This window comes from Citrus clementina, unplaced genomic scaffold (genome assembly GCF_000493195.1).
Source record: "Citrus clementina cultivar Clemenules unplaced genomic scaffold, Citrus_clementina_v1.0 scaffold_4, whole genome shotgun sequence".
In the NCBI taxonomy this organism is placed as follows: domain Eukaryota; kingdom Viridiplantae; phylum Streptophyta; class Magnoliopsida; order Sapindales; family Rutaceae; genus Citrus; species Citrus x clementina.
In genome coordinates, this window is record NW_006262274.1 from 16,517,581 (window position 1) to 16,534,764 (window position 17,184).

At 35.5% G+C, this 17,184-nt stretch overlaps 3 protein-coding genes across 3 annotated transcripts; 2 read left to right on the plus strand and 1 right to left on the minus strand.

The window, feature by feature from the left end:
- The first annotated feature begins 1,113 nt into the window (after positions 1-1,113).
- On the plus strand, positions 1,114-4,086 carry LOC18044060 (transcription factor bHLH62). Its single transcript, XM_006437178.2, has 8 exons — positions 1,114-2,287; positions 2,386-2,601; positions 2,717-2,782; positions 2,889-2,957; positions 3,051-3,122; positions 3,212-3,433; positions 3,518-3,617; positions 3,708-4,086. Exons 1-8 carry the CDS (start codon positions 1,409-1,411, stop codon positions 3,743-3,745), a joined length of 1,662 nt encoding a protein of 553 aa, XP_006437241.1. The 5' UTR covers positions 1,114-1,408; the 3' UTR covers positions 3,746-4,086.
- Positions 4,087-8,369: 4,283 nt separating this feature from the next.
- LOC18044061 (probable xyloglucan glycosyltransferase 6) lies at positions 8,370-12,832 on the plus strand. The gene is made up of 5 exons (XM_006437179.2): positions 8,370-9,186; positions 9,696-10,004; positions 10,716-11,006; positions 11,088-11,201; positions 11,916-12,832. Exons 1-5 carry the CDS (start codon positions 8,449-8,451, stop codon positions 12,543-12,545), a joined length of 2,082 nt encoding a protein of 693 aa, XP_006437242.1. The 5' UTR covers positions 8,370-8,448; the 3' UTR covers positions 12,546-12,832.
- Positions 12,833-13,392: 560 nt separating this feature from the next.
- On the minus strand, positions 13,393-15,969 carry LOC18043343 (40S ribosomal protein S8). The gene is made up of 5 exons (XM_006437180.2): positions 15,856-15,969; positions 15,662-15,734; positions 14,414-14,744; positions 13,857-14,035; positions 13,393-13,766 (listed from the first exon to the last, which is right to left on the minus strand). Exons 1-5 carry the CDS (start codon positions 15,857-15,859, stop codon positions 13,682-13,684), a joined length of 672 nt encoding a protein of 223 aa, XP_006437243.1. The 5' UTR covers positions 15,860-15,969; the 3' UTR covers positions 13,393-13,681.
- Between the last annotated feature and the right edge of the window lie 1,215 nt (positions 15,970-17,184).

The window sequence follows — 17,184 nt, forward strand, 5'->3', positions numbered from 1 at the left end:
CTCTTGATTTCTGTTTTCTTGTTGTTTCTTTGCGGTTTTATCCTTTTGAGTGACGACTCTCTTTCTTTCTTTTAATGTGTGTTTCTTTTATAACTTAGAATTAGGGCAACCAAAAGTATGTGACGCGTCTCCTCCATTTTAGGAAACTTTAGATCGTAATATGTTATTTATCTTGTGCAAAATCTAGTTTGTCATCACTCCATGATTGCTAAAGCAAGGGCTACAACATTTTCACTGATCCAGACTTGTTTCAATTAGAACTCTGCAAATACATCAACTTAGTTAGGTAGGCTTTTTCACCGCCCATTGGGTATTTGTCTCTATCTTGCTCTCCCAACTCTATACTTATGATAAGTGAGCTCAATGCCCGAAATTGACCTATGGATTGTTAACGGCTCGAGTACCCGATATGATAGACAGAAGTAAGGGAGGCCCTGGAGTTTTTTACAGCAAGTGCCATTTATCCTATTGGAAGTGTAGCAGGAGTAACAATTCTTATTGACCAGTCTCTGCAAATTTGTTGCAACAACATTCTTTTCTTAAAACTTGAGTTTTCGATCACCTACAATTATGCATATAATCTAATCACAAATAATTCTAAAACAAATCAATTTATTAAAAATAAATTAAAATGGATGTTCATACAAAATATAACTAAAATATAATAGAAGCATATTATTTACTCTCTAAATATTACTAATTTAAGTTTAAAAATATTATTATAACTCTTATTTCGTAAAATTATCAAATATATGCAAAAGAGATTGTGTCTCTAAAGTTACTAGTTATGTTCCGAATGAGACTAATATGACCAATTACTTTACATTTAAAAAATTTTCTCATTGGATCTTTAACCACTACAATAATTTTTTCAAAGGTTTGATGGTGACGAAGAGAAGAGACTTGAGTATTTCAAGAGACGGAAATGAGATATAGATATTAGTAGGTGCTTTAACGTGCCGGCAACATTAACAGCTCTCTCTCCGCTTTTTACGGAGAAAGACAGAGATGAGAAGAGAACGAAATTACTAATTTTTTTTTCTTTTTAATAAAATAAAAAAAGGTCAAACAACACCTTTTCTTTTGTGTTTTCTCTTCTATTTAACTCCATCACAACTCCCAACTCTTTCCCCTTTCCCTCTTTCTCTTTGCTTTTGCGTAGCATTTTTTCTTCACCAAACTTATTTTCATTTTCCTTTTTTTTTTTTTTTTTCAATCAAATGCAATCATATTGATCGCACAATTCACCCAAAACATCAATCACCCCCTTCACTTTCTTTGCTTCTTATTCATTTCACTATATAAATCATTATCATTAAATTGAGTCCTATATCTTTTCTATAATCTAAGCTAAGCTAAAACCTCATTTTGAAGCAATTGTTTATCTGTTCGTTTTTTTTCTTGTTTCATGGAGAACGAGTTCTTTCTAAATGCAGGAATCCCTGCGCCGGTAGCAATGCCCATTTGGCCTTCAGCTGCCATGGAAATTCAAATTCAAGCAACAAATGAGATGATGAATTGCTCATCAGAGCAGTCCTCGGATTGCTTTTTCAATCCAAACAACTGGGAAAAGTCAACGGATCACAGTCTCCAATTTGACTCAGCTCTGAGTTCAATAGTATCTTCACCGGCGGCATCAAATTCAAACATTTCTAATGAGAGCTCTGTGATCAGGGAACTGATAGGGAAGTTGGGTAACATTGGTAATAACTCCGGCGCCGGTGAGATCACACCAAATTCTTTGGCTCCTTATATTAACAACAATAGTAACAACAATAATGGCAGTAGCAGCACCAACGCTTCATGTTACACGACTCCTTTGAATTCCCCACCTAAGCTAAATTTGCCAATGAGTTTGGGAAATTCAATGCCTTTGAATTCCAGCGTGGCTGAATTCTCAGCTGATCCCGGATTTGCTGAAAGGGCAGCCAGGTTTTCTCGGTTTGGCAGCAGGAGTTTCAACGGCAGAAGCACCGGCCAGTTCGTTCCAAATCACAACCCTGATCAGTTTGGTCTCAGTAGATCTAACAATAATCCAAATCCAATGACGGCCAATGAGAAGCTGCCGCGTGTTTCGAGTAGCCCTTCTCTCAAGGTACTTGGATCTCAAGCTCAAGCTACTGGGAACAAGAGTCCTCAGGACAGATCTGAATTGGCCAATTCTCAGGAAGAATCCTCTGTTTCTGAACAAGTTCCAAATGACTTCAATTCCAGGAAAAGAAAAGCTGTCTCCAAAGGAAAAGGAAAAGAAACTGCAGCATCTCCATCAGTCAATAATACAACAAAGGCAAGTGCTAATTAGTGGTACCACAAAAAGTCAAAATCATCCCAATTTCCGTTGTCTTGTTTCATGTGTATAACTGGGAACTTTGTCTTAATTTCCAGGTGGCTGAAGCTAATGCTAGTGAAAGTTCAAAGAACAAGAGATGTAAGCCGAATGAAGGGAAGGCAAATGAAAACGGCGCCGTTAAAGCAGAGGATGAGGGGGATGACAAACAAGCCAAGGCTAATAACGCAAAGCCACCGGAGCCTCCGAAGGATTACATTCATGTTAGAGCAAGAAGAGGTCAAGCTACTGACAGTCACAGCCTAGCTGAAAGAGTGAGAATCACAAAATGCCAATTCTCTCTCAACACAACATTTAATTAGCCTGCCCGTTAAAGGCCTTTGCATTAATTGATATTGATGTTGCATATATCATGTCACTAATTGTCAGGTCCGAAGAGAGAAGATTAGCGAAAGAATGAAGCTTCTCCAAGACCTCGTGCCCGGTTGCAATAAGGTGAGTGTAAAAGGAAAAAAAAAATTGTAAATTTGAACTTTAAGAATTTTAACAGCATGTGAGATTTTTTTTGTCACTAATTTGACATCGGATTTTTTTAATTCAGGTGACCGGAAAAGCCCTTATGCTTGACGAGATTATTAACTATGTCCAGTCATTGCAACGACAAGTTGAGGTAATTAAGCTTTTATCTTTTCTTTTTTTTTTAATGATCTTGTATTCAAATTTAAGCCACCTTGCTTAGTAAGTTTAGTTTTTTCAACGGCAGTTTCTGTCTATGAAGTTGGCTTCCGTGAATACCAGGCTGGAATTAAATGTGGATGCTTTAATGTCAAAGGATGTAAGTTTATTATCTTGCGGCAGTAGCTTTCTTTTCTAACATTTATTTTATTTCTTCCAATGGTTGAATTTTTGTTTGTATTTTTTTAGATATACCAGCCAAACAAACCTTTGCCACATTCAATATTCCAAATAGATTCCTCGGCGTCAGCCTTTTTCAGCCACCAGCCCCAGCAAAATCCAGCACTACATGGCAATATTTCTAATGGGACAATGACCCAATGCCCAGTGGACCCATTAGATAATGCACTATGCCGAAACCTTAGCATGCAATTACCTCAACTCGAACAATTTACCGAAACTATTCCTCAGGTAAATTAGTGTTCACACCAACCAGAAAATAGGAAAAATGTCATTAGAAGTAACAAATTTTTGACCGAATTTTTCTTTCTACAGTTCCAAAATTTCGGTGAGGATGATCTGCAAAGCATTGTTCAGATGGGTTTTGGACAAAATCCGAACAGCGAAACGTCATTACAGTCGCAGAGCTTTCATGGTAAGGGACTATTCACTAGAAAATCAAATCCTTGATAGTTCTTTTCAAGCATCAGATTTGATTGATGATAAGCGCTTATTTTAAGTGCAGGTTCAAATCAAGCGCCCCACATGAAAGCTGAGCTTTAATCACAATTCTTTTGGGTCCATAAGGAATTAAAAAAGGCAGCTGTATATACAAGATATCTAATTTGGACCAGCACAAGAACCACGGAACCAATTTATCTCTAGGTCTAATGAAGAGGGCATTTTTTATGTTTCATTTTTTGGTCATTTCTTTCAGCTTTTAGTTTCTGCAATGACTTTGTATTCTAATTTTTTTCCCACTTTTTTTGTGGAGTATTTTCTTACAAGTATCCACTGTCAAATCCTAGAAAAGAAATTCTGTAACTTTCACTGCAAATTCTTATAGCTCCGCTTCTACTACTGAATGTAAGATATAATGCTAATTAGAAACAAAGCTTTCACTATCTTCTGCTTTCCACTTTGTTGGATATATTTCACTTCAATGTTCAGCAACAACATTATCATCATCAAATCAATTACAAATTTCACAACAATATTTTTCTTGCTAATCTTTTTGTATGTGTCACATCAATTAAGCATTGTTAGATCGCGTAATCTAGCGGATTTGATTCTTACTAGTGTTAACCAGCTGTATTTGCTGGACCTTTCAGATATGTCAAAAGTCAGTAATTTTGAGTGATTATGACATTGGTTTTGGGTGATTCAGACATAGATTATCTTCAGCTGGGGTCAACAAAATGATTTCTGCCAGATCTTGGCTTCCTGTAATTTTGATAAAATTTAACCAGAAACAGAACCTTCTGTTCCTTTTCACTGTACAGGATTAAAAATCAATCAATCATAAGTTAGAAGTTGTAACTACTACTTTTAAACAATTTTTTTTTTTAATTTTCTTTTTTGCACTACAAAATATATTAAGCAGCAACAAAAGAATCCCAGGTTGGCAGTGGTGAGATTCTGACTAGACCCAATGAATCATTGAGCTTTATCATTACTTTTTAAATACATTTTTCAATTGTTAAAAAAAAAAAGGGTTATTGTAGTGGAGTTCAGGTATGGAAAGATACCCCTTTAAAAAAAATTAAAAAATTAATCTTTTTCATGATATGAGAGGTGGTTGGTAAAAAAATCCAGTTTCTGGGGTTCAAAAAAAGATTTCTGCATTGCAGCCTTAGTTATTTTTTAATTCTGGTTTGTGTATTATTGCTCTGCAAATTATTGTTAGTTTAATCATCAGAAAGATTCTTTGAATGTGGGAGTTGTATTTAGAGTAGTTACATACATTAACATATAATTAAATACTAGTGGAATTGAAAATGTTCATGTGACAGTCCCGTCGTAGAGAAAGTTTAAAAAGGCCCAATCATTTTGCGACGTGTCTAGGGATTGATTTTTTAAGCTTTCCCCTTGTTTTTTTTTTCTTTTTTAACTTATCCATGACGGTTTAGGGTGTCTTTATTTCTGTTTAATGATTTATTATTGGATTGGTTTTTGGGAAAAACTTTTCCCATTATATTGTATAGTGATTTGTAGTGCTTATAATCTTATTATATATATATATATATATATGTATGTATGTATGTGTGTGTGTGTGTGTGGTGTGGTCCAAAACTCATTCACATGAATAGAAATAATTTAGTGATATAAAATGTTAAAAAAATTCTTCCATTTGAATACAAAGTTAATTCATTGTATATTTATTTTTAGGGTATATATAGTAGTCACAATATTCTTTATTCTTATTAAAAATTTTAAGTTTTTCCTTATAATTCTGTAAGAATTTTATTGATTATTTTCGTGTTTTCATATATCTTATATAATATATCATAAATTAAGAATCGAGAACAAAAATTTGAGAGGTCAACTAAAAACTTAACAGTTGTGCATTATATAACTGTCGTATTATACAACAGAGAATTGTGTATTATATAATGATTGTATTATAGTCATTCTCTAATTTTTGTTGAAATTTTATTCGAATTGGACAAAAAAATAAGATAAATGAAATGTAAACATCGTAATCAATAGCAATTTAAAATAGATTTATTAAACTACACCAAGAAAATCTTTTGCACTGCTCTAGTATCAACTTTTAGTGAAGAAATATGAACACTACAACAATACATGATGTATCAAGCTAGCATGATGCTTCGAAGAAACTACTTATGGTAGGGAATTTTGTGGTTAAGTTGTCATTATCAAATCCTGAAATCCACGTCCTTCATGGAATGAAAAGCTTCGAGTCTCCGCGAATCAGCAGCAAGATCATGCCACCAAAACGACACAAAAACAAGGCTCCCTTTCAAAAATTAAAAAATGAAAGGAAAGAAAGAACGGTTAGGATCATAGATCTTAACAACTATGATTATCTTCAGGGTTATTATAGGCGATGATGATTAGGGTAGGTGTCCTATCAACAAAGGTCTCCCATTTCTACTAACACACCCTTTTTCGTTTCTTGTGGGGGGGCGTCTGTCTTTCTTTCACCCTTAGTAACCTTTCTTTTTGTCCCAATTTTTAACTTTGGTTGGTGTTTTCCTTTGCAATTGAGAAAGAAAAAACCATCATTTGTTTCACCAACCATGCATTATTAATTTCATGCTCTCCAACTGTAAGCGTGTTTTGTGATCTTCTGCATTTCAAAGCTTCTCTCCACATCTAATTCCAATAAAAATTTGTCATGATTTTTCTTTATTATTATTTTTTATTATTTATGTCACCATCATGTCTAGATTTTCTTTCATCACTTGGGTTTCTAGCAAAGATATTTGCGAATTTAATTTTATGTGTGAAATGCACAGAGGTTTTCTGTGGGCAAATTAATTTATATTTTATTTTTTCAAAACTCAATTAATTGCCCATGGTCTAACTAGTGCACCGAATCACATCAAACCGTGGGCAATTGTGTTCTAAAGTCTCACTCTCATTCATTTTTATAAACGGTCTAAAAAGCATACAGCTATTACGTTTGCTGCTAGTGAATTGGCAGCTGCCTAAAAAAATGTTCACGAAAAGTGAAGTTAAATGACTTTATAGCCCTCAAAGAATTCTCTCTTGTATTGATTATGAAAATCAGACTTTAGATAAGCAGTGTATCCCGCTGTATCAAATCATCTTGAAAAATAACTAATTCTGTGAAAAGTGATTTTAATCAAATATTTGCTTGAATCTGGCTGTTTGTAATCAATTTGATGTATTCGAATGGCGATCTCACCGTTCGATTGAACATGGTCTAGAAATTGTCAACAGATCTTTTTGACGGGAAAAGTCTAAAATTGATAAATGACAAGTGCCAATGAGATGACCAGAAACGGAACAAATCACAAATGGGTTATAGTCTGTGTACCACCACCTGTAATCTGATTGCACCCCTCAGTATACATATTGGTCAAGCATATATTGGTCCAGAGCGTCAACTACAAATGATCCAATAAAGCCTCATATACTAAAGTTTATTTTTCGCTATTTATATCCAATGCAATTCAATCTCTTCCTATCCTTATAAGTTTCGAACATCAAACCTCTTAATTTCAAAGTACCAAAGTACGAGATCTTACCAATTAAATTAGTTGGTACCCACAGAACATTGTTGAACAATATAAATAAAGTTGTTTAATTGAATTGTGGATGCCTAACACTTTATTTTTAGGTTGAGGATTTGAGAATTTTATATTAATTCATGAAAACATAATTTTTCTTTTATTGGAAGTTGAGGTTGGATTTTAATTTTAATACATCAAGGTAAGTCAATGCGATTAACCTTTGAACTGTAATATAAATTTTGTATAGGCTTTTTCTCACGTATTCATCTGTAAATTTATACTATATTGTATAACCCAATTTTAAACTAAAAACTACTTAGGTCATGTTTGGAATTGAGGTACTCTAATTTTTAAGTTACAGCTGCTGTGGAAAAAATTGTAAATATAAAATAAAAATTAATAATATGTAATAAATATAAAATTTAAATAATAACTTTGACAAACTTATTAGAAAATAACAGATTTTTTATTATACAAGTGAAAAATCATATCAACATAACTTTCAAGTTACAGTAGTTAGTGTTTATCAAACACTTTAATATTATAACTTTTAAATTACAACTGTTCAATATCAATATCAAATGCATCCTTAACCATTATGCCCAATTGCCCATCAATCTCCCAACGTTGCATGACTGTGGCACTGTGCTATACGATATCCTGTCCATAATTGCACATATATTCGTGTGACTTGTTCGCTTAAGAGCAGTGCACCTTCACGATTTGATTACGTACATCCAAAAATTATTTACAAATTTAACAGTTAAAATATGATTTATTAGAATGTGACCCCAGTTAGTCTTTATTTAAAACAAAATGGCCCAGTTTCAGCGTCAACGACCTATCCACAGAGCAAACCAAAAAAATAATTAACTGTATTAACTACTTCATGCCAAATCAGGCGCCAAATGGCCTGCTTGCCATGACGACAACAAAATAAAACACTCGCAACAAAAACAAAAAGCGCGCGAATTGAAGCGTAGCATGGCTCCGCTAAATTTGGTTGCTCTCTTTCTAAATTTAGCGGAGCCTCTCGTCCTCCGGATCACTCTCTCATACTCACAAACGAAGACCTCACAACACAAAACCTAAAAAAACAAACAAATAAAACAGAACAAAAAAAAAAAAAAAAGAATAATCCAAATGAAATCAAATCTTTTTCCATTAAAATAAAAAGAATTTTCTTGTTTCGCTTGTGTTGCGCCAGAATAAACAATAACAGCAATTCTCAAATTCGAAGCGCAATTTCTTCTTCTGACTTCTATGCCGCGACCACCAAACTATGAATTTCAGGACTGGTGGAACAAACAAAGAGAGAATGGCCACGACGTCGTTCCCGAGAAATACGAATGTACCACCAATAGTGACAATATAAATAACAATAATAATAATAATAGTAATCATCATCATCCAAACAGCCCCTTCCTGACCGTTGAGATCCGGAACCCGAGTTCGGATCCAGCGGTCGACAAGGAAATGCGGGCACGGAGCGTGAGGCAACTCTCCGGGATCTATCTGCTCAAATTACAGCAAATAGCATATTCTGTCGTGTACGCAGTAATCTACGTCGTCCGTACAATCCAGTCGCGGTCGGCGTCCGATTCGTCGCACTCGAGATTTTACCGCGCCATAAAATGGATGCTGATTCTGGTGATTTCGCTGTTGTGCTTCGAGCTGGCGGCATATTTCAAGGGATGGCATTTCAGCCCGCCGACGGCGGAGACCGCGGAGCTGATGGTGGAGTTCGTGTACGCGACGTGGTTGCAGGTTAGGGCCGATTACTTGGCCCCACCGTTGAAGAGTTTGGGGCACACGTGCATCGTGTTGTTCCTGATACAGTCGCTGGATCGACTGGTGTTGGTGATCGGATGCGCGTGGATCAAATTTAAGAAAGTGAAACCAAAGGCTGCGATGGCGTATCCCGTTGGAAAGGGGGATGACGAAGATCTAGAGGATTATCCCATGGTATTGGTGCAGATCCCTATGTGCAATGAGAGGGAGGTAAGCAGACGTAGGTTTCAAATCCTTAGCGTGAGAGTAAATTAGATTAAGTTAGTCAAAATTAAATTGATATTATAATATAATTCTCCATTTAATTATATATAGAAAAATACTACTGAGACAGAACAACGTATTAAGTGATTAACAATTGTTTCCGTTAGAGCTTTGCCTTTTTTTTTTTTTTAATATGAATATCACTGCACTAATTAATATAATATAATGCATGCTCATGGGATTCTTTTTAATTGTGTGAGCCTCAATCGGAGAAATAGGAACCCATGTGCAGTTGTTTAATGCTTTAATTTTTTGCTAACTTAAGTTCTTCCGAATAGAAAGCTATCTTGGATCCAGTGTAGCTCGATTAGCCGTGAATGTGCTTCGTGCCTGCTTCTCGTTCGAGTAATAGTACATAGATTTTGCAATTCTTCTACGTGAGGAATACTTTTCTTATGAATTCTTATTTTTCCCTTTGCTAACTCTCAATGGTGGCGCTCATTGGTGCCGCACAGGTTTATGGACAATCTATTGCAGCTGTTTGTATACAGGACTGGCCAAAGGAGAGAATGCTTGTACAGATTCTTGATGATTCCGATGATTTAGATGTGCAGCTCCTAATCAAGGCAGAAGTTCTAAAATGGCAACAAAGAGGGGTTCACATAATATACAGGCATCGTCTTATACGATCAGGCTATAAGGCAGGGAATCTCAATTCTGCAATGGGCTGTGATTATGTGAAGGATTACGAGTTTGTGGCAATCTTTGATGCAGATTTTCAGCCAACACCAGATTTCTTGAAGAAAACAATTCCGTACTTCAAGGTAACTCTATAATCCATGTCTATGTTGCTGTTTATTTACTAATTAATGTTTTAACATTTGGACTTTGAGGGTTCATGTATATTTTATGACTTGGAACTTGTTAAATGTTTTTGAGTTATAATTAACATACTCTGCTAGATGGCACTTTGTGCTGATTACGCTTTATTCATGTGATTTTGTTGGTAGGCTCGCAGTTTTTTAATTGTGTTTATAAATGTCTTTTTGACTTCTTGGTGCATCTAATATTAGGCCTAATACTCCAAAAGCTTTGTTTGCCAATTTGACTCTGCTGATGCTGTGTTTCAGGAAGGCAATCAAATTGCGGTTTTGTGGTAATTTATGAAAATTTGTTCAAAGTTTAGTTATTTAATGTTGGTTTTAGACATTGCATTCAGACAAGGGTGCCAGTTTGTGACTTGGTTCTTGTCGCAATGCTTATTGTGTTCTTTGGCCACTATATTTCATATATTAACTTGATGATTCTTCTGGTCATGGAAGGTTTTTGGTTCCAGTAGTTGACTAACTTCACCAGCTGTATAAAATATGGTCCTAGATTCAAGTTGTGTATTGTAGAATTCAGGTTTATTTAGCTATCAGCTATTTGTCCTGGTTTCATTTTTGCTTTTATCTAAACTGAATAGTTTACAAGTTGATTTATTTGTCGCTGTTTTACCTTTCTGAATCTTATATTTTCCCTTTTCTTTATTGAAGGGGAATGATGATCTAGCATTGGTCCAAACAAGGTGGTCTTTTGTAAACAAGGACGAGAACTTGCTTACAAGGTTGCAGAACATAAACTTATCGTTCCACTTTGAGGTTGAACAACAGGTCAATGGAGTATTCATCAATTTCTTTGGTTTCAATGGGACTGCTGGAGTGTGGAGAATTAAAGCCCTGGAGGAATGTGGTGGCTGGTTGGATAGGACAACTGTGGAGGACATGGATATTGCTGTCCGTGCTCACCTTTGTGGATGGAAGTTTGTATATGTGAATGATGTAAAGGTATGCAATTTATCACCATTTGGGGAGTTCTATGTGAAACTAGATGGTAAAATTACCTTGACTTTTTTTTTCCCCTTGCAGTGCCTTTGTGAACTTCCGGAATCATACGAGGCATACAAGAAACAGCAGCATCGCTGGCATTCTGGTCCCATGCAGTTGTTCCGAATGTGCTTTATAGACATTATCCGTTCAAAGGTAAGAAGTTGAATATAATTTTAGACATGTGAGAGTTAATCAATTCACCGCAGTCTAGGAAACCTTGATGACCTGAAAATGAAAAACGTTTATGGAACAAACAGGTAGGCAAGGATTTACTGTTTTCTCTGTGAGAAAGAAACTGAGAATATTTGATCCTCCATTGGCTAAGAGAAGTGAAGCAAAAGTTTTGAACTTTCCTAAAACGAAAAGGAAAAATCAAGTACAATTTTTAAAGTTCGGTTCAGGGTCTGATTTTGCAAATCGTTTCTGAGAGATTTTTTATAAGTTCATATGAGAAATAGGTTTTTCTTTTTTTAATTTAGAGAAAGAATTTTGTGCTTTTCAAAACCTGATTTCTACTTGCATAACTTTAGTACTTCAAAAAAATTCTAAATCTTTTTCTGCTTGTCTGTTTTTGAATTAATAAAACAGTAAACAATTCTCAGTGACAGCACTATATGAGAACCAAGGAATTTGAGTTCCCAGCTCATATGGGTATATGAATGCTGGTCAATAGGACTTGCTCTTTTTTCAATGTTTCAAATTGTGTTTACCTGTGGTCATTGATACTGAAACTTGACATTTTGTTGCAACTGTTTGAAATTATTTAAAGTCGTAATAAAACTATTAACATGTTTTGTGTGGCCCTTCACTCTGTAGTTTTAAGTTTGACGCATGGGATTCTGATAATGATACTTTTACCACTTGCAGGTGAGTTGGGCCAAGAAAGCCAATCTGATCTTTCTTTTCTTTCTCCTAAGGAAGCTTGTCTTGCCCTTCTACTCATTTACTCTCTTCTGCATCATTCTTCCTCTGACCATGTTCATCCCAGAAGCTGAATTACCAGCTTGGGTTGTTTCATATGTCCCTGGATTCATGTCTATCTTGAATATTCTTCCAGCACCACGGTCATTCCCTTTCATCGTCCCTTACCTTCTGTTTGAAAACACCATGTCAGTGACCAAGTTTAATGCCATGATATCGGGATTGTTCCGTTTTGGAAGTTCCTATGAGTGGATAGTTACAAAAAAGTTGGGAAGATCATCAGAAGCAGATCTTGTTGCTTTTGCTGAAAAGGAATCGGACTCTACTTTTCCTAGGTCTACCTCAGAGTCAGGCATCGCTCAGATGAATAGACTAGGTGTAACCAGAAAAACCGAAAGAAGAAACAAACTGTATAGAAAGGAACTTGCTCTTGCTTTTATCTTGTTAACTGCCTCAGTGAGAAGTTTGTTGTCCGCACAGGGGATGCACTTCTACTTCCTGTTATTTCAGGGAATCTCTTTCCTTCTTGTTGGTCTCGATTTGATTGGAGAACAGGTGAATACGACGAGTTCTTAGAGCTCTTTTCTGGAAACTGGAACGGTGACCGCTGGCAATGTCCTTCGATGGCCTCCAACACAATTAAGCCATTGAAGTTCTTGGCTCTTACTCAAAGCAATCTATTCACCTGTGCTTGGCTTGTATGTTTAGTGTATTGGTTTTACTTACTTTGTCGACTGTCGTATCATTTTTGTTGGCCTGTGGTTAGGTCAAGCCGACTCAAAATTCAGAAATGCTGAAGATTAGGAAATTACGTTCAGACTTTAATGCCAAAGACTCGATTCTCTTCTGTGCAGCCAGTTCGTGCAGGCAAATATCACAAATGTAAACTTGTTTGCCAATGTGAATTGAGGCAATTTCTTGTCAAATTATAACATTTTTCATTCTTTGTTATTTTTGTTAGACAGATCGAGTGCATTGCACTACTGAATACTTAACGGATTAAATATCAATGTTAATTTCATTCGCTTTTTTTTATTAGAATCCTCTCCGAATGTTTTTTTCTCATAGTCTCTCCAAAATTTTCAAATTTATTAGAAAAAATTAGTTTAATTATAAATAAAATAAAATAAAACTGATTTAATTATCAACATTAAATTTTAAAATTCAATCTTAGCCACTTATTTCACTAAGAAAGATTAGGAGAGAAAAAAAACTAGAAAGAATCCCCGTCTGTTTTACCCCATCGAATGTACAATTCTTGAGTTGGTCATTGAGTTATCCATTGACATCCAGGTGATTTTTCAATATTACAGAAACCGAATGCTGGGAAGGGCTATATACTTTCATAATCTCCAAGGTTCCACTAATCAACGAGTGTTCAAGGTTAAATGGAAAAAATCACTTTAGCAGTTCATAAGCCGAATGCCAGCAAGTAAAACGGGCCTGTAGTCCTGTCTTCATATAGAGAGTCAATTTCTCATCAATCCCACACATTTAACTTCAAATTGTCCTTCATAGGTTGAACAAGAAATTGTCAAATTGCCGGTTATCATATAGAAAACATAACAATGGTAAAGAATGTTCTTATTAAAAAAAAAAAAAACACTAAACATATCACCCTTGTGCTCTTTAATTGTAGCCCGTCAAGGTCCCATACATAAAACAAACAAAATCAACTAAAGATCAAAACAGATGCATGGGCAATAATGATTCTAAGCAGCGGCTCCCGCACCCTTGCCCTTCTTTCTCTGGAGCTTCTTCATGTAAAATTCCAGCTCCTTACCTTCTAGTATGTACCTATACACATGCATACATGTAATCGTCAGGCAAAACAAACTCGTATGACAATGGCAGGCAGTAAAAACTTTCTTATCAAAGCAAGCTTACCCATCAGCTCTGCCACATTGACCTGGGCGTGAAGAAATGCAGGCCAACAACCTACCAGCACCAAATTGCTCTTCAATGTGAGGATCGAGTGTGCGGTCCTTCTGGCGCTTTTCAAGCTTCCTAACAACATGGTTGCTCTTCTTAGTTTCTTCTGCTGCTGCTGCTGCACTTTCTCCCTCCTGGCATTTTTAACCGACAGAAGTGCCACAGTTAATTTCAAAGTCCAAAATGAGAATTTCTAACAAGTTTGAGGGACTTAGACACAAGTTCTGATTCTAAACTTGAAGAAGTTCAATAATTCTGAATATTTAAAAAATAAGAAAATAAAAAATACTGCCCTCCCATTCTTTATGCATGTCCCACTGAGGTTAAATAGGCACTCAAACTATGCAATAAATAATCAGTAAAAACAACCATGTGTATCTTTCACTTTTTATATGTGAGATGAGCAGATATAACCACCCATTACAAAAATGAATTGCCGATAACACAAGCCAGTACATCCAGAAATCTAGCTTAAGAATTGGCTTCGTAAAAAGAAAATGAAAGTCATTCACCTCTGTGGTTTCCTTCTTGGTAACTGCCTTCTTCTTCCTACCAATGTCAACGCCATAGTGCTGAAGGTACCATTGCTTAAAAGGCGCTGCATCCACCTGCACAATAGCACTCTTCACCAGAGTTTGAGTCCTGACGAGCTCATTATTAGAGGCATTGTAAACAACATCCAGGATACGAGTCTTGCGGGTGACAGCCTCGCTACCCCAGGAATAGTTCCCAGTGTCCAGTCTCAGGGCCCTCCACTTCACATTGCCTCCTCTGACACGAATTCTCCGTACAGTCTTGTTGCTAGAGAGCTTGGTATTTGCAGGCTGACGACCAAGTTCGTACCTTAATAGACAATAAAAAAATGAGATTATAAAGCAAGCACCAACAGTGCAAATTGTATCTATCAACAATGAACAAAGGCCACAAGGAAAGATCAGTCAATTCCCTGGAAAGGCCACTTGTATACACCATACATTCCAAAATATCAGGCATACAATCCCTTTTTGGTGTCAGTAATACAGAAGGGTATGTTTTGAATATTCATACATAGAATTATTCTAATTGAGAAATGTCTTACATGGATCAGTACCAACAACTCTCACTTCACCTGTAACCCGTAAAGTACCCGTAAAGTAGGCAATATGTAATATTGTAGTAGGAGCCTCTTACTCCATCCGAAGAGGAGAATCTCTATTAGGCTTTCTTTTTCTTCTCAGCCCAAGTTCAAAGACAGCTCGTCCCAGGGCCAGAATAACTAGCCTAAGTATTCATGATTACTATAAAATCAACCTATAAACAAATAGAACGAAAACCTTCCAATATGACAAAACATAGTCATACAGCACATTCAGAACTAGACAACAATCATATTATTGGGCTCTTATCAGTAACAATACAGTGAGGGAATACCAAAAAACAGATAGTTGCAAGATTAGCTAAAGACTGTATGACCCTTAAAATTGCGCGAGATAGGGCAACTTGATGGCCTAAAAGAGCTCTCCTCCAAGAACATATAACTACCAATCTATAAGGAAAAATTATTTCAGTAACATTAGTTTTTGGATTGCTTAAATACATAGGACAACTTTTTGAGCAACACTAATCAAAGTTGGTGCATCTTTACATGATCTTATCTGCTACATAGCTCATAGTCATACCAAAAATTAACAAACCCAAACGCGAACAATGAGTCCCGCTCATCAAAACAACTAAACAGAATGCTACAACGAAAATCAACTAAAGATGAGAGAAACTTTTACTTGCGCTTCTTCCTCCAAGCTTTCTTCTTGCCACCAGTGGCGCGCCTCTTATGCATTGAATCTCTGGAAATACCTGAAATATCAAACGAAATTCCATGTTAGGAACACTATGATTGTGTTGTGCTCTCATTCGATTCTTAGAAAATGGAGGAAAATAAAATTGAGATCTGTTTGATTGAAAGGGTAATACGTACCCATCTTGGCTGAGCTGTAGCTGCTGCTGCGGCGCTGCTGACTGTAACGTACTCTCGCCTTGCTCCCGCTCTAAAACCCTAGCAGTCTCTATTATTTACCAGAGAGTTTTAATAACCTAACAGGCCTGAGGGTATAATAGTCATTCTGCCTTTTCCGCATCAACCTTAAAGTAGGCAGCGGGCCGCGGGCCACGGGCACGATAAATTTATGAGTGAGATAATTGACACTCCTCAAAATACCTTTTAAAATCTCATTAGTTATTTTATAATTTTAATTTTTATTAAAATTACATAATAAGACAATTATAAACCCCTTACTTAAATTAATATAAACTCCTTGTTTTTATTTTATTTTTTTAACATTTCCGAGTTTACTCCAACTGCAAACTAATTTATGAATTATGATATACATATTATAAATTTAAGTAATGCTATAAGTGACTGTAAATATTAAAATATCAGCAGAAAAATGAAAAATAACTTGATTAAGAGACAAAATGAATAGTACCTGAAATTGAAATTTAGCATTTTAAAAATTAAAAAAGTTACCTTTTTATCTTATTTTTTGGTGAGGAATTATCGGCATCAGCAACTCATTATCAACAAGCTTCAAAGAAGAAACCGAGATCCACGAGGGAAATTAAGAAAGAAGACGGTAATTATGAAGCAAAGGACGAGCTGAACGATCATCAGAATTATTTTCCCACCGACATATTTTCCAGTGCCTCAGTTGTCTTTCTCCACAAAGGCACGCAGTCTTTCGAAGAATATGTAATTCTGCATTTTAGAAGCTTGTGCTCAACATTTTCATCAGTAAACCAAATTAGCACTTGGCCTTAGAATTACACTCATGGTAGCCAAGTGTTTGCGAGGTGTCATTATCAATTACAATGAGTTTTCATGTATTAAAGTGCTGATCATGTGGTGTTTCAATGATTTGCCACAATAAGATAGAAGTTTGGTGGAGTAAGTTCCCTTTTCCTTTTTATTTTTTTCCTTCTCTCTCTTTTTTAATAGATGATTAATTGTCTCAAAATCCACAATTAAGGGGTCAAAAATTAAATAAGGGGTTTATATTAATAAATTTAAATTAAGGATATTTTTGTCATTAAAAGGGTGTTAAAAATTTTTTTATAATATTTTAAAATATTTTAATGAGGTAAATAAAGAAAATAGGTGTTGAGAGATATTTAAAGGGGTGCCAATAGTCTCACTCTAAATTTATATTAGGGTAACCCATATTTATATTGACTAATATATTCTATTTTCAATTGCAATATGTTTATATTTTTAATATAATTATTTAACTTAAAAAAATGAAAAACATGA

Bases quoted from the DNA above. Each gene is read 5' to 3' on its own strand.
- LOC18044060 (XM_006437178.2), top strand. From the start codon at position 1,409: ATGGAGAACGAGTTCTTTCTAAATGCAGGAATCCCTGCGCCGGTAGCA. The intron at 2,602-2,716 runs GTGAGAATCACA...ACTAATTGTCAG, and splicing joins GTCACAGCCTAGCTGAAAGA to GTCCGAAGAGAGAAGATTAG. The intron at 3,434-3,517 runs GTAAATTAGTGT...TTCTTTCTACAG, and splicing joins TTACCGAAACTATTCCTCAG to TTCCAAAATTTCGGTGAGGA.
- LOC18044061 (XM_006437179.2), top strand. From the start codon at position 8,449: ATGCCGCGACCACCAAACTATGAATTTCAGGACTGGTGGAACAAACAA. The intron at 10,005-10,715 runs GTAACTCTATAA...TCTTTATTGAAG, and splicing joins AAACAATTCCGTACTTCAAG to GGGAATGATGATCTAGCATT. The intron at 11,007-11,087 runs GTATGCAATTTA...TTCCCCTTGCAG, and splicing joins TATATGTGAATGATGTAAAG to TGCCTTTGTGAACTTCCGGA.
- LOC18043343 (XM_006437180.2), bottom strand. The intron at 14,036-14,413 runs GTGAATGACTTT...TAAAAATGCCAG, and splicing joins CCAAGAAGGAAACCACAGAG to GAGGGAGAAAGTGCAGCAGC. The intron at 13,767-13,856 runs GTAAGCTTGCTT...GCATGTGTATAG, and splicing joins CAATGTGGCAGAGCTGATGG to GTACATACTAGAAGGTAAGG.